Here is a 12,541-nt window from a genome sequence, read left to right on the forward strand (position 1 = left end):
ACCAATGCACTTCTCGTTTATCTTAAAGTTGGGCAGAATTGACCACCTGCGAGTTAAAAACAAGGTTTCGAAAATCAGACCGATAGAGTTAAAGATTCAAAGATTCAACTAAGTTCAACCGAAATTAATTTGGATATAATAAAATAATAAAAATGTTAGATGAACAAGTATTTTATAATTAAGTACACAACCAAGTCTTATTATACTTTAATGAACATTTCAATATATTTTTACTTTCATCTTATTTAGGACGTTAATATACATATTTATTTAGAGTTTTTGTTGTGCCAATAAACTATTGAACAAACTTGATTAAATTTGATTATAAAAAAGATTTGATTATGTAATATCTCTCATAAAATAATATATTTATGTATGAAATATATATTTTTTATAAAATAATTTTTTTGTGTTTTATTATTTTAAGTTAATTGATTGCTAAAAATTAAACTCATTTAATCAATTTACTGATTCGCTCATAACTAATTTTTAACTTAAACCAAACAACGTTGTGATCGATTTTCCGTTAAGGAAAATACTATTTGTACATAAAAATTAGTCACTAAAATCAGTCATCAATGTATTTGTATATAAATATATGTATGGTTTAATTTATTTTTAATGTGTATTTATATTTCAACATATATTTTATACCGATGGCTGATTTTAGTGGCTGATTTTGGTGTACACATAGCATAACTTGTCAGTTAATTCAATTGAAGCGACTAATTTGGTCCGATTTCTAAAAGCATGGTTAAAAACACACACAAAGATAAATGAATACTCATATCATATATTGATATTACTCATATTAGAATTGAGTAAGCATAATGCACAATTACTTAGAGAGTATCTTTATTACCTTTTTGTGAATGTATGGTGTGGATATATATATTTTGTTATTTGAGAAACACCAAGCAGACAAGGAACTTATAAGTCATATTCAAAATACAAAAGCAGATTAATTACTTGTCATATTTGTAGTGTCCCTTTTTATGTCTCTCCAATTAAATAATATAATACATTTGTCAAATTTATTGATAAAGGTAAAATTAATTTCTTTCATTAATTTAAATGTCATAAATATGTTAGTGAATACATATATTGACACATTAATATTGTGAGAACATTTCGAAATCCAGATAGTACTAAGAAAAATTTGAGTTGGGAGGCAAGTTCAGTTTGGTGATTAAGAGGAAGCATACCAAACTGAAACGTGTCACAGCCCATACAAGAGATGAAGTGGACCCCGTGGGGATATGCACGAAGACAACCCAACAAGAAGTTAGGAGTCACTGGTACCGTGGTACTAGAATTCAAGGGCTTCTACATGTGACATCAAAGTTCAAACCATCTTTTGCTCATACTATGAAGTATGAACCTTCAAAGATCAACATTGTTGGATTTGTTGTAAAGACATTTTACTCTCTTGTAGTTATGTTATTTTGGCCCCATGACTGGGTCCTCGAGATCTTGTTTTCTGTCTGATGTGTAAGGCTGTAACTGTAAGCCATAAATCGCAGGTATGTTTGGATAACAGATCCTGAAAGAAAAAAGGATTAAAAAATAAATGGCCAATTTTGTTGGAACAGTATTTTATATTTGAAAAATACTCTTGATTATTGGGATTTCTCGTGATTCAGCTTAGATAAAAGAAGAGGACAATTATTAATAAAGGAAAAAGTACTTTTGCAGTTTTGCCCATCTTTTATTAAATTTATTTTCATTAGAAACATAAAAATACGCCAAAAAAATGATGTTATTTACGAGGAACTGACAGTATCAGCATTTGGGTCGATCATGGAACCACTCTTGATTCTTGAATAAGATAAATCAACTTCAACTCGAAAAGAACCCACCGGCAGCTCTTACAATTCAATAAATGCATGTTATTGGACTTTTATTTCAAACATCCTAAGAAAATAAATAAACAAAGCTATGCGCTGGTATGGATTTTGATAAATACATGTTACAACATATGTACATTATTCGCTCTGGGCATGGGGTAACTAATGTAATGCAACAAAACTTTGCTAAGTGACAGTAAAAAATATTTAAGTATCAATTGCAGTATTAGCAAATGCGACACTTCTAGGGAGAACGAATGATGCACACAACATCCATTTTCCGGGCGCCACAAGTCGTACACGTCGCATTTCTACGTTGACTGCGACCTCTAGCAGGGCAATTCTTATTCTCTGCACCACAAGAGTTTCTTCGTTAACATGCTTTTATGTTTGTTGCAAGGTATATGTATGACTAAATAAACAAAAGGAAGCATAGGGAAAAGAAGAAACAGGTCACACGCATTCAAGAGTGACACAATGGTAAAATTCCCAGTCATTTGGTGTTGAGTCTGATCCAATGACTGCACAAAAATATATACAGATAAAATACCAGCAACTTACCTCGTGAAAATCAAATTCCGGATCTTGCGCTTTGGAGAATCCATAAACATGGATCGTTGGCAAGTTACATTCCGTGTCCTTGGGTCTGTCTTTGTATATTCCCCTAAATGCATCTGCAGTAGAAGAAAAGCATCTAGAAGTTAATCAAGGTGTAAAGAGTTAACCAGATTTAAGTTATAACACTTACATACAAAGTAGGGTCGATCAAATTAGATGAGTGACATATATTTGGATAGATTAAAGGAACATGAGATATATATATATAAAAAGTCACAGTGATCCAGTCATGAAAGGCAACCTAGAAATTCTGCAGCTTCATTTGGCAAGTTCATAACCACTTGCGTGATTGATTGAGCTTTATCACTGGCATACATAGCCCTAATGAACCTTCTCCCATCCATGTTAAAGACCTAGAACAACAGATTAAGAAAAATATTGTTACTGTACGCTGATTCAAGTGTAACTTCTGCCTTGTTTATTAATCAACATGTGAAAGTACACTAATAATGGGTATAGTGCATAGTTTTTAATCATCACTCAGTCACATCATTGTGTAGCACACAAATAATACTTCAAATCCTAAATAGACACTTTGAAAATTCCTGCTTATGTCCGCACTTCTTACCTGCTAATCCATATATAAATATTTTCAGCACTTCTACATTAACCAAGAAATGGCATCTATATATTCCATGGAGCTGCTTCCTTTTTATCATTTCGTGTGTAAAAGTTCATGAAACATATTCGAGAAGATAACCACTTAACAAGCAAGCTTACCTCAATCTTCCTTTCAAGTTTGTTTAGAACACTATTTCTTTCCAGATACTCCACTGCAAATGGGTTTAGATCATTAGCGAAAACATGCTTAACTATCTTTGCTGCAGATATGGCCAAGGGACCAACTCCAGAAAAAACATCACCTGTCAATATGATTTTATAACGTTATTATTATTATTAAGTAGTCATGAATTTTATCCAAAAAAAAAAAACCCTATCATTAAGTCAACATACAGAGAATGCTCTAACAAGTCACCAACTAAAGATAAAAAGAGAAGTTATTGCATGGAAAAGGACAAAGAAAAGGAAAGTCTTTGAAGCAACAGCAACACTTTTGTGCTGTCTGTTTTATGCAGGTCCACTAATTGTTGCTTAGTTTTTATTTTCCTTGAGACTTTCAATGTCATAAAGACTTCAAAGTAATTTTACTGTTCCCATTTTCCAGGAAATCATAAATTCAAGCAAATGTCATTTAAAAAATTAATTGATCTCTTAAATATTAGAAGCTGCTTGACTACACACTATCCAGCTACCAACAACGGGCTGTCTAGCCATCCAAGACTTCTACACCCACTCACAAAATAAATCAGTTCTTCATATGCTTAAATCTATGTAAACCAGCATGTAGCACTAAAATAACCTGAGCCCATAAGTTGTGAAAAGGTTAAATCTCACAGACAAAATTCAATTCCAAGACTTTCTCACTGATCTCATTCTCACAGCCATACTGTTTAGCAAATCTGCACCAAGACCCAAGTAGCACTATCTAATTGTGTCACCGTTAAGCACTTTTGATATTCAAACATTTGTTACAAACAATCAAATTTCATCATTGGTAGCTGACATCAGATTACGCTGAACAGCCAAATTTGTTCAAAACATAGGATCAAATGATACAGAAACTGAAATATAACATAAGTAGGCTGGTATATAATCTAAAGAAATAGATACATACAGACAACATCTTTCCGTGTAAAACCACTCAGAAGCCTTTGTCTTTCAGTTGCAAGCCTAGAACTCCAGTATCTGCATAGTAAAAAAGAAGCAAATTCCAGGTGTTTACTATGTTAGGAGATAGAGAGCTATTACATTGACATGAATTGAACAATTTTTAAAGCAAGTCTTCCAAAATATTCTGTACTGGTCAGTGATGGAAATAGAGCATACACTGTTGCTAAGTCAACCTGAAAGCGTATTCCGTTCTCAACAACTGTGGTAACTAGAGAGTGGTTTCCTGCTAGAACCTCAAGCTGCATGGTCCTGTATTCATTATGAATGGAATCAATCTTGTTCACAACTGTTTGTATCTTTGGCTTATTTTTATCCAGCACAACCTGAATATGATAGTATGTGTTAACATGATTAAGAAATTTTATGATGTTCTAGGTTACACATTTAACTTGATTGGCAAAGATATTTCTATACAAAGAACCTTTGCTATGAGTGTTTTGTATGGTAAATGTTCCTCTCTCAAATTCAGGTGTGCAATGTGACCAACGGTCTCAAAAGCTGAAGGAACAACCACACCATCAGGTAGCAAGACCTCCAGGATCTGCAACAATAATACAGGACTGACTGACTGAGAATTTCTTTTTTCACTCACAATTTGAAGTTGAATAAAGAAATTCAATAGTTTCTTTTTTAAAAGAACATATCTTCTAGAGATCATAATACAAATTTGAAATTAAAAAGTAAACATCGTATGGAACACAGGGCAAAACATATTATTTTATTTTTGAAGCACAGATATCATTTATGTAAACCATGAGGGTGAAAAGAGAATTTCATCTCCCACGACAAGAGAAAGAGAAAAATATTTACATATGAAAAACTGAACACAGATACACACAGCACAGGCTAAAAGATATTTATATTTACAACAGTGGATAACTGGATATCCTTGGTCTAATTACCTCATTCATCTGCCAATAATCATAAAACAGAGTCAACTTGCACCTAACTAGCTCAAAAGTCAAATTTGCACTCTTTTCGGCATACTCCTTTAATACGGCCTGAAGACAGGAAACGTAAACCATGTCAAAAGTGAATGGGTAAAATGTCAGAAACAAAATGTAATAATAATACACAAAAGACAGATATGAATCTACATATGATTATCCCATTTAAAACTACGAATAGCAAGATGGAAAAGTTTGACCAATATCAGGTAACAAATATCCAAACATTAATGTAATTTTTCAACTGTTTTGTATTCACTTTCATGCTAGCACAATTAAACTGAACTGGCGTAAATAACATCGACACTAAGGTCCTCAAGGATTAACAGTATAAATTCCCCACATCAGCATGAAGCTAAAATTGCACGAAGGACTAGATGGCTTGTACAATCGTACAAAGCATACCAAACACAAAACATCATATGAGATTAACATACATGCTTTCAGATGCCTAGTACCATAGCATCACAATGCTATGCCTAAAGCCCTGTTTGTTATGTTGTATAAGTATATACTACATAACTCATTTTTATTATATCTTGTTTGGTGTGAGGTGTGATATATGTGATAGGATTAAGTTACTCGGCTAACCTATTCGGCTGGTATCAATTTACAAGAAGCAATGCATACCAAAGCATAGCATCAATAAACTACTACAAAGACCAACATCACTTGGTAAGAACCAACATATCAACAATCATATTCAAGTCTTCTGAAACAGGTAAGAACTAGTGCCAGAGCTTTCTTTCTGTAATGCTCAAACCGAATTAGTTAGATTGCAGATACTAATAATAATATGAACAAAATCAGATATAAAAAGCAGTTGCAAAATGCTTGTTTGTCACAGAACTCACAGAAACAAAAGAGCCACACACACACCACCTTGATAGCCTCAGGCAAGTCTTGGACGCCGCGACCGGCGTACCGTTCATCCAGCAACAGCAACCTCGTGGAGCCCCTCCACTTCTCCCTCCCAAACTCCTCCTCAACCAAATTCCCCAAAATACCCCCTCCATTATCGTCCTCTTCAACAACCTCCACCGTAGCAAAACCGTTCTTCCCCGTGCGCCTCTCGACTTTCACCTCCTCCTCCTCCTCCTCCTCCTTCTTCTTCTTCTTCCTCTTCGGCGGCCTCGATATCTTCGCCAGGTTCCTGAACTTCACGAAGCCGCGCGTATTGAACGTCCTTGCGAGCTTCTCTCTGTACAGAACGGGGCTCAAAACGTCGCCGTCTCCCTCGGCTTGGCCGTAAATCCGTCGCTGCAACGACACGTGTCCTTCTTCTCCTCCTCCTGATTCTCCGGAGGTAACTAGCGAAGCAAGGTCGGGATCGAGGTCATCACCGGGGACGCGAGCGATGTTGCGAACACGAGGCCAGTTGAGGAGGTGGCCGCGGAGGCGAGTCTCTAAGGCGGAGCAGTGGGCGGAGGGGACGCGGAGGGCGGAGAGGTGGAAGACGCGAGTGAAGGCATCTTCACGGAGGGTGAGAAGGGCATCGTTTTGGGGGCATTGAAGCGTTGGAACGGTTCCTTTGTGGAGGGAAGGTCCGTATAAGATTGGATTGGGATTGGTGGATGAGAAGCGGGTGAAGGATATGGAAATGGGAATTAGGGAGAGGGAGTGTTTGGGATTTGTAAGAGGAAGGAAAAGGAGCTTAGTTGGAGGGGGGAAGTGAGTCCTTAGGAATATGCTCCCTGCTGTCTTCATTCAGAATCAACTGCGTCTGTGTTTCTGTTACTACTCCCGATTCTATGAGCCTATGAATATGGTTGTAGTTTCAGCCCAAGTGAGGATGATGTTGCGGTCAAGTTCTGAAAATCGAATTGGTCATCGAACCACTTTAGTTACTGATTTATTGGTTTATTGATTCAATCGGTTCAATCGTGATTCAATCAAAATAATTATTTGATAATAAAATAATAAATAAAATATAAATAAACACATTAAAACATAATTATAATTTACTTTATATATATATATATATATATATATATCAACAAAATGTTATTGATAGCTAAATTCATTGTTTGCATTCTCTTACAGATTATATAACTTGGTTTATTGTACAAACAAGAAAACCTCATTTCAAAACATATGCACAGAATAACGGAAGGATAGGACAATGCTAATACAAACTGGAATTTTTGCACTAAAAGGCCTCTTCAAACCCACACATTCAACACATTATTAAAAAAAACACATACCTTGCATTAAATCAAGCAAACATTTCAATTTGTCTTGATATAAGTTCACTCAGTTCTAAGAATACAGTCAAATTCTTCAGAAACATATTTTTAACAAAAGAAACATAAACCAAATAAGCTCTTTTACAAAATTAGCATAAACTCACAAGCTCTAATTTAATAAGATGATCACATGGGTAAAACCAAGGTTCTGAAAACCGGACCGGTCATCAAACCGCTTTAATCACTAGTTCACTGGTTCATTGGTCCAACCAGTCCAACCGGTGGTTCAACTGGAGAAACCGTTTTAGAATAAAATAAATAAATTATAAAGGACCAAAGATGAGGGTACTCCAAGAACTCCTATTAGATGCAACAGCATTCAACATTATCACATATTCTCACACACACATACAAAGCCTTAACTCAAAGAACAACCACAGCAAGTGACTTGGAAAGAAAATGTAAACACCGAAACAATCCCAAGCATACAGAACATGTGAATATTATTATAGCAAACATAATAATAAAATAGCTCTTCTAATGCGTCTCCGAAAATATCCCAAATCAAGAAAACTACATAATCTGATCCACTTGATTCAGAAAGCTACATATATTAGAAAAATTAAGAATCAACTAAAAGAAAAAGAAAAGGAAGGCCTGGTTGATTCGATTCAATTGCCTGAGATGAAGAATCAAACAGGGCTGAGAAGCTCAAGAGTTTAAATGTTAAACCTCAATATTCAAATAACATGACTCCATTATTGTTATTATTACACCCTTCTAATGTCACAAACTCAATATATATTATAGTCCGTTGACACTTGTGTATTCACAACTTGGCCCCATCATTCTGATTCATACCTTAAGTAGAAGAAAAAGTCCCAATAAGCTTTCGCTACAATTTTATCCAGAGAGTTGGGGTTTTGGTTCGGAGTTCATGCCAATGATAATGACGAGAGGGATGAATCCGTGAATCAGTAACATAGGCAGTGCAAATTTTAACAAAGTTCACCACAATGATTAACAACAACAAAAAGCACTGAAGGAACACTCAGTAATATAGACAGTGCAAATTTTAACAAAGCTCATCACAATTATTAACAACAACAAAAAGCACTGAAAGAACAGTGAATCAGTAACATGGGCAGTGCAAAGTTAAAATTTAAAAGTTATCAATTTAAAATTTACCATCAAATACAATTAGTGAGCAAAGCCAATCAATCAAGCACTGACTAAGCATTCTGTTCTGATTCTGTGACTGGGAAGCAACAAATTCAGCAACAAATTCAAGTTACAGCAACAAATTTAACAAATCCTAGTAAAGTCCCGATTTAAAGCAAAAAGGCAAATTTATTTATTACCAATTCAGCAACATGCAGAAATACAGGGACAAGGGAAATCTGGAAAAGAGAGAACACTAAACCAAAACATTAACCAATAATCACAAAACACTAAACCTTCACCCAGCAATTACAAACAAAGCCAGCAATTACAAACATTAGCACATTATAAAACAATCCAAAACACTAAACCTTCACCCAGCAAAACCAGCAACTACAAACAAAGTCATCAGTAAATTTGAACAAAAAAATTAAAAGCCATCAGCAACTAACCAAGGTTCTGAAAACCGGACCGGTCATCAAACCGCTCTAGTCACTGGTTCACTGGTTTATTGGTCCAACCGGTCAAACCATGGTTCAACCGGAAAAACCGTTTCATGATAAAATAATAAGTAAATTATAAATAAACATCATAAAATATCTTTCAAATTTAAAACCCTACACAAACTATCACCAACTAAATGTAATTAATCATCAAAATATGCAAAATAATTGCAGTGCACAAGTTAAAGATAGACAATATTACCTTAATGTAATTGAGTCAAAAAGTAAAACAAAACAGGCTCTTTTAATTCTTTTATGCTTGTAGGCTTTAATATAATCATTAATATAATCATTATCATACAGAGGAAATTTCTTGAAGGAATTTATGGCAACCAAAATAGGCCCTGCTTTTGTCTGAATTGTACAAGATATGATTAACAAGGTTAAATATTGAAGTTAGTTAATCAAACCAAACAAGAATATTTCCCAGTTGTCTCACTAAGTCCAGCCAAATGGAAAAAACATCAGTGTGTACTATCGTAATTCTAGATCATATCTTACTTTCGCATCAGGCAGTGAAACAACAGACTCAGTTCCAGAAGATGTTGTTATCGTCACCAGCTCCTAATTCCCATTTGAAAGTTGAAGCCAACACCGAACCTTTTGAAATAACGAACTTCAGAAGTAAGGCAAAGAAATAGAAAATTCTAAACTATCCATGTCTTACTAATAATGAGAACAGAAAAACTCAATCTCTTAAACTCAATAATTACATCAGTTATCCAACTAAATAATTGGATCACAGTTATCATAAACTGATTTCAAAGCCTAGAAGCAGAGTGAAATTAAAAACATGAAGCATATAATAAATCAAAAGATCACCAATTGCAATTTTTTTAATAAGAACAGAAGTTAAGAACAATGAAAAATGAAGAAAGATTAACATTTTTCAACCCAATTTTAACAAAGCTCATCACAATGATTAACAACAACAAAAAACACTGAAGGAACAGTGAATCAGTAATATGGGCAGTGCAAATTTAAAATTTAAAAGTTATCAATTTAAAATCTATCATCAAATACAATCAGTGAGCAAAGCCAATCAGTTATGATTCTGTGACTAGGAAGCAACAAATTCAGCAACAAATTCAAGTTACAGCAACAAATTTAACAAATCTTAGTAAAGTCCCGATTTACAGCAACATGCAAAAATACAGGGAGAAGGGAAATCTGGAGAAGAGAGAACAGGGAAGCGATGGTGCAGGGACTCACCAACGGTCGACGGCGAGTCAGCGACCACCCCACGGAAGGCGACGAAGCAAGAGACAACCCCACGAGTTGCTTCGGCCGCCGGCGACGAGACAGGCGAACCACGAGATGCCAGTGACTGAGACGAGACTCGAGTAACACTAGGAGGCAGAATCGAGCAGAGACAACCACGGACGACGAGCAGCAACCAACGCGCACAGCTCGAGCACTCACTGGCGGAGGGAGACGGGAGCAGCCGAGCATAGAGGAGAGAGGTGAGATGCGAGCACACGACGCGGAGGATCCGGCGAGAGGCCCGAGAGCACGAAGACGGTAGTTCTTGAGTGCGACGGACCGCGGCAGCAATCTCCCACTCCGACAGACGGCGACGACGATTGGTGGAGGCTGCTAGGGTTTGCTTTCTTTGGTGGAGGCGAGGGCATTTGCTGTAGGAAAGAGTTGGAGAAGTGGGGGATAAGTGGATAACACGTGCAATCTTTTCCCTTTCAACAAAGGAAACGACGTCGTTTTTGTAAACCGGCTGGCTTCCGGTCCGGTCTGACTGACCGGTTACCGGCCGGTTTAGCGGTTCTCGAGCGGTTTTACATATTCGACCGAATCGTTTTCTTTGTCGGTTCCCGGTTGAACTGGTTCGACTGGCCGGTCTGGTCTGGTTTTTAAAACATTGCAACTAACAGAGCCATCGAGCCATCAGTAACAGAGCAAAGAATTGAAAGCAACAGACTAATAGAGCCATCGAGCCATCAGTAAATTTGAAAAAAAAAATTTACAGCCATCAGTAGCAGACAATTAAAATTTACAACACATTACAAAAAAAAATGGAACAAAAATTGAATAACAATTTCAGAACTTCAAACGAAGAAGAAGACCGAACATTCAGAAATTAAAAGGAAGAAGCGGAGGCGAAGAATTGAAAGCAAGGCCACTAACCTGGGTTCCGTGCCGAGAAGCTAGCGAAGATAAAAACGACGTGCCGAGCTACCTGGGGAAGAGGAAGATGAAAACGACATGCCAGCGAAGATGAAAACGACATGGGGAAGAGGAAGCAACGGCGGCGCTGAGGACCTGGGGACGGTGGCGGCGATGAAGGGCTAGGGTTTTCCTTGGCTTCAGAGGTCTCCAGGGAGTGCACGAATGATTGGGGAAGAAAGGGGGGAGGGTTGGTTCACGAATGGTTCTGCTTTTGTTTTTTTTTTTCTTTTTTTTTATTTGCGTCGTTTTATTCGAACCGGCCAGTTCAGTGGTTTTCAAGCGGTTTTCTTTCCAACGGTTATAAGTATTGGACCGGATCATTTTATTGCCGGTTCCAGGTTGAACTAGTTCGACCGGCCGGTCCGCTCCGATTTTCAAGACCATGGGTAAAACCCGCGACACTTCAAATTCACTGTAGACAACAACAACAATAAAAGAGTGCATAAAAGATATCATCTTAGTCCAATTTACTTCGTACAAAGGAATAAAATGTAACAAGCATAACTTTGACATTAACCTGGAGACGGTCTCAAGAAACATGCCAGGACGTACTGGATGTGACTTCCTTCCTGTCGCACTCACCTGATTATAAGGAAAGTTATACATGTTATGTCGCTATAATTTGCATTCATGCATAAAACTTAGGGTGAGTATGTTAACAGAATCAAGATGGGGGAGAATGTTTCATAGATGAGATTTGTGTATAAAATTTTAAATAAGTTCTCACACAGAAAGAGTATATAATCCGAAGGGCTGACCGGTAGAACAGAGTTGGCGCTAGCAGAACAGTAGCTGCGGGATGGAGGTAGGAGGCGAGACCGGTGACAGTGGTTTTGAAGCTCAAATGATGGTTGCACGATGGAGGGAAAGAAAGTTGCGACGGTGACTTCAAAGCTCGAAGTTGCGATGGCAGCAGTAGCAAGCCGGTGGTTGGACGGAAGTCAGGGAGTGAGGGAGGAGCTTGATGACGATGAGAGGAAGGAGCAACTCAAGGTCAAGGGTGATGGGGGAGTGCTGCGCATTTTGCCGTTTTGGAGTGAGGGTTGGGTAATGCCGTAATGGTTAGGGTTCCTCAATCCAAGTGGCGCCGTTTTGGCAAAAATTCAGAAAATCAGCCGGATTCGGTTCGGTTCGACCGACCGATTCGATGGTCTAATACCGATTTTTGAAACTGTCGGTTTTAGCATTTGTCCGAGTCGTTTTTTCCATCGGTTTGCGGTTCGATCGGTTTGACCAACCGATTCGAACTGGTTTTCAAAATCTTGGTTATGGTAGTGCGGTTTCTAAACTTTCTATACAGAGTAATTTTTCATAACTCTTAATATTTGTATTAAATAAATAATTTTTTAATAATTAAATCTTAAAAA

At 37.0% G+C, this 12,541-nt stretch overlaps 2 protein-coding genes across 5 annotated transcripts in view; one reads left to right on the forward strand and one right to left on the reverse strand.

Annotated features, from left to right (window-relative positions):
- Window positions 1,820-10,663, reverse strand: LOC107612912 (tRNA (guanine(37)-N1)-methyltransferase 1). Of its 4 annotated transcripts, none has more exons than XM_016314697.2 (11): window positions 10,206-10,660; window positions 9,495-9,593; window positions 6,026-6,954; window positions 5,099-5,197; window positions 4,618-4,737; window positions 4,353-4,519; window positions 4,141-4,211; window positions 3,186-3,328; window positions 2,707-2,818; window positions 2,409-2,521; window positions 1,820-2,198 (listed from the first exon to the last, which is right to left on the reverse strand). In XM_016314697.2, the coding sequence occupies exons 3-11, from the start codon at window positions 6,848-6,850 to the stop codon at window positions 2,055-2,057; spliced, it is 1,794 nt and encodes a 597-aa protein (XP_016170183.1). In that variant the 5' UTR covers window positions 6,851-6,954; window positions 9,495-9,593; window positions 10,206-10,660; the 3' UTR covers window positions 1,820-2,054. The 4 variants fall into 4 exon arrangements, with proteins under 4 accessions (XP_016170183.1, XP_020964728.1, XP_020964729.1 ...); XM_021109069.1 differs by having other exon boundaries at window positions 6,023-6,954; XM_021109070.1 differs by lacking the exon at window positions 5,099-5,197 and having other exon boundaries at window positions 10,206-10,661.
- Window positions 12,033-12,541, forward strand: part of LOC107610695 — a 5,319-nt gene continuing 4,810 nt past the window's right edge. Inside the window, exon 1 of the mRNA XM_016312706.1 lies at window positions 12,033-12,221. Within this exon, the coding sequence (XP_016168192.1) occupies window positions 12,033-12,221 (189 nt within the window). The remainder of the gene's footprint in view (window positions 12,222-12,541) is intronic.

The sequence above is a fragment of the Arachis ipaensis genome, chromosome B08 (assembly GCF_000816755.2).
Source record: "Arachis ipaensis cultivar K30076 chromosome B08, Araip1.1, whole genome shotgun sequence".
Classification (NCBI taxonomy): Eukaryota; Viridiplantae; Streptophyta; class Magnoliopsida; order Fabales; family Fabaceae; genus Arachis; species Arachis ipaensis.

Bases quoted from the DNA above. Each gene is read 5' to 3' on its own strand.
- LOC107612912 (XM_021109069.1), bottom strand. From the start codon at position 6,850: ATGAAGACAGCAGGGAGCATATTCCTAAGGACTCACTTCCCCCCTCCA. The intron at 5,198-6,022 runs GTGTGTGTGTGG...TCCTGTCTTCAG, and splicing joins TGCCTGAGGCTATCAAGGTG to GCCGTATTAAAGGAGTATGC. The intron at 2,522-2,706 runs GTTGCCTTTCAT...CTTCTACTGCAG, and splicing joins TGAAGCTGCAGAATTTCTAG to ATGCATTTAGGGGAATATAC.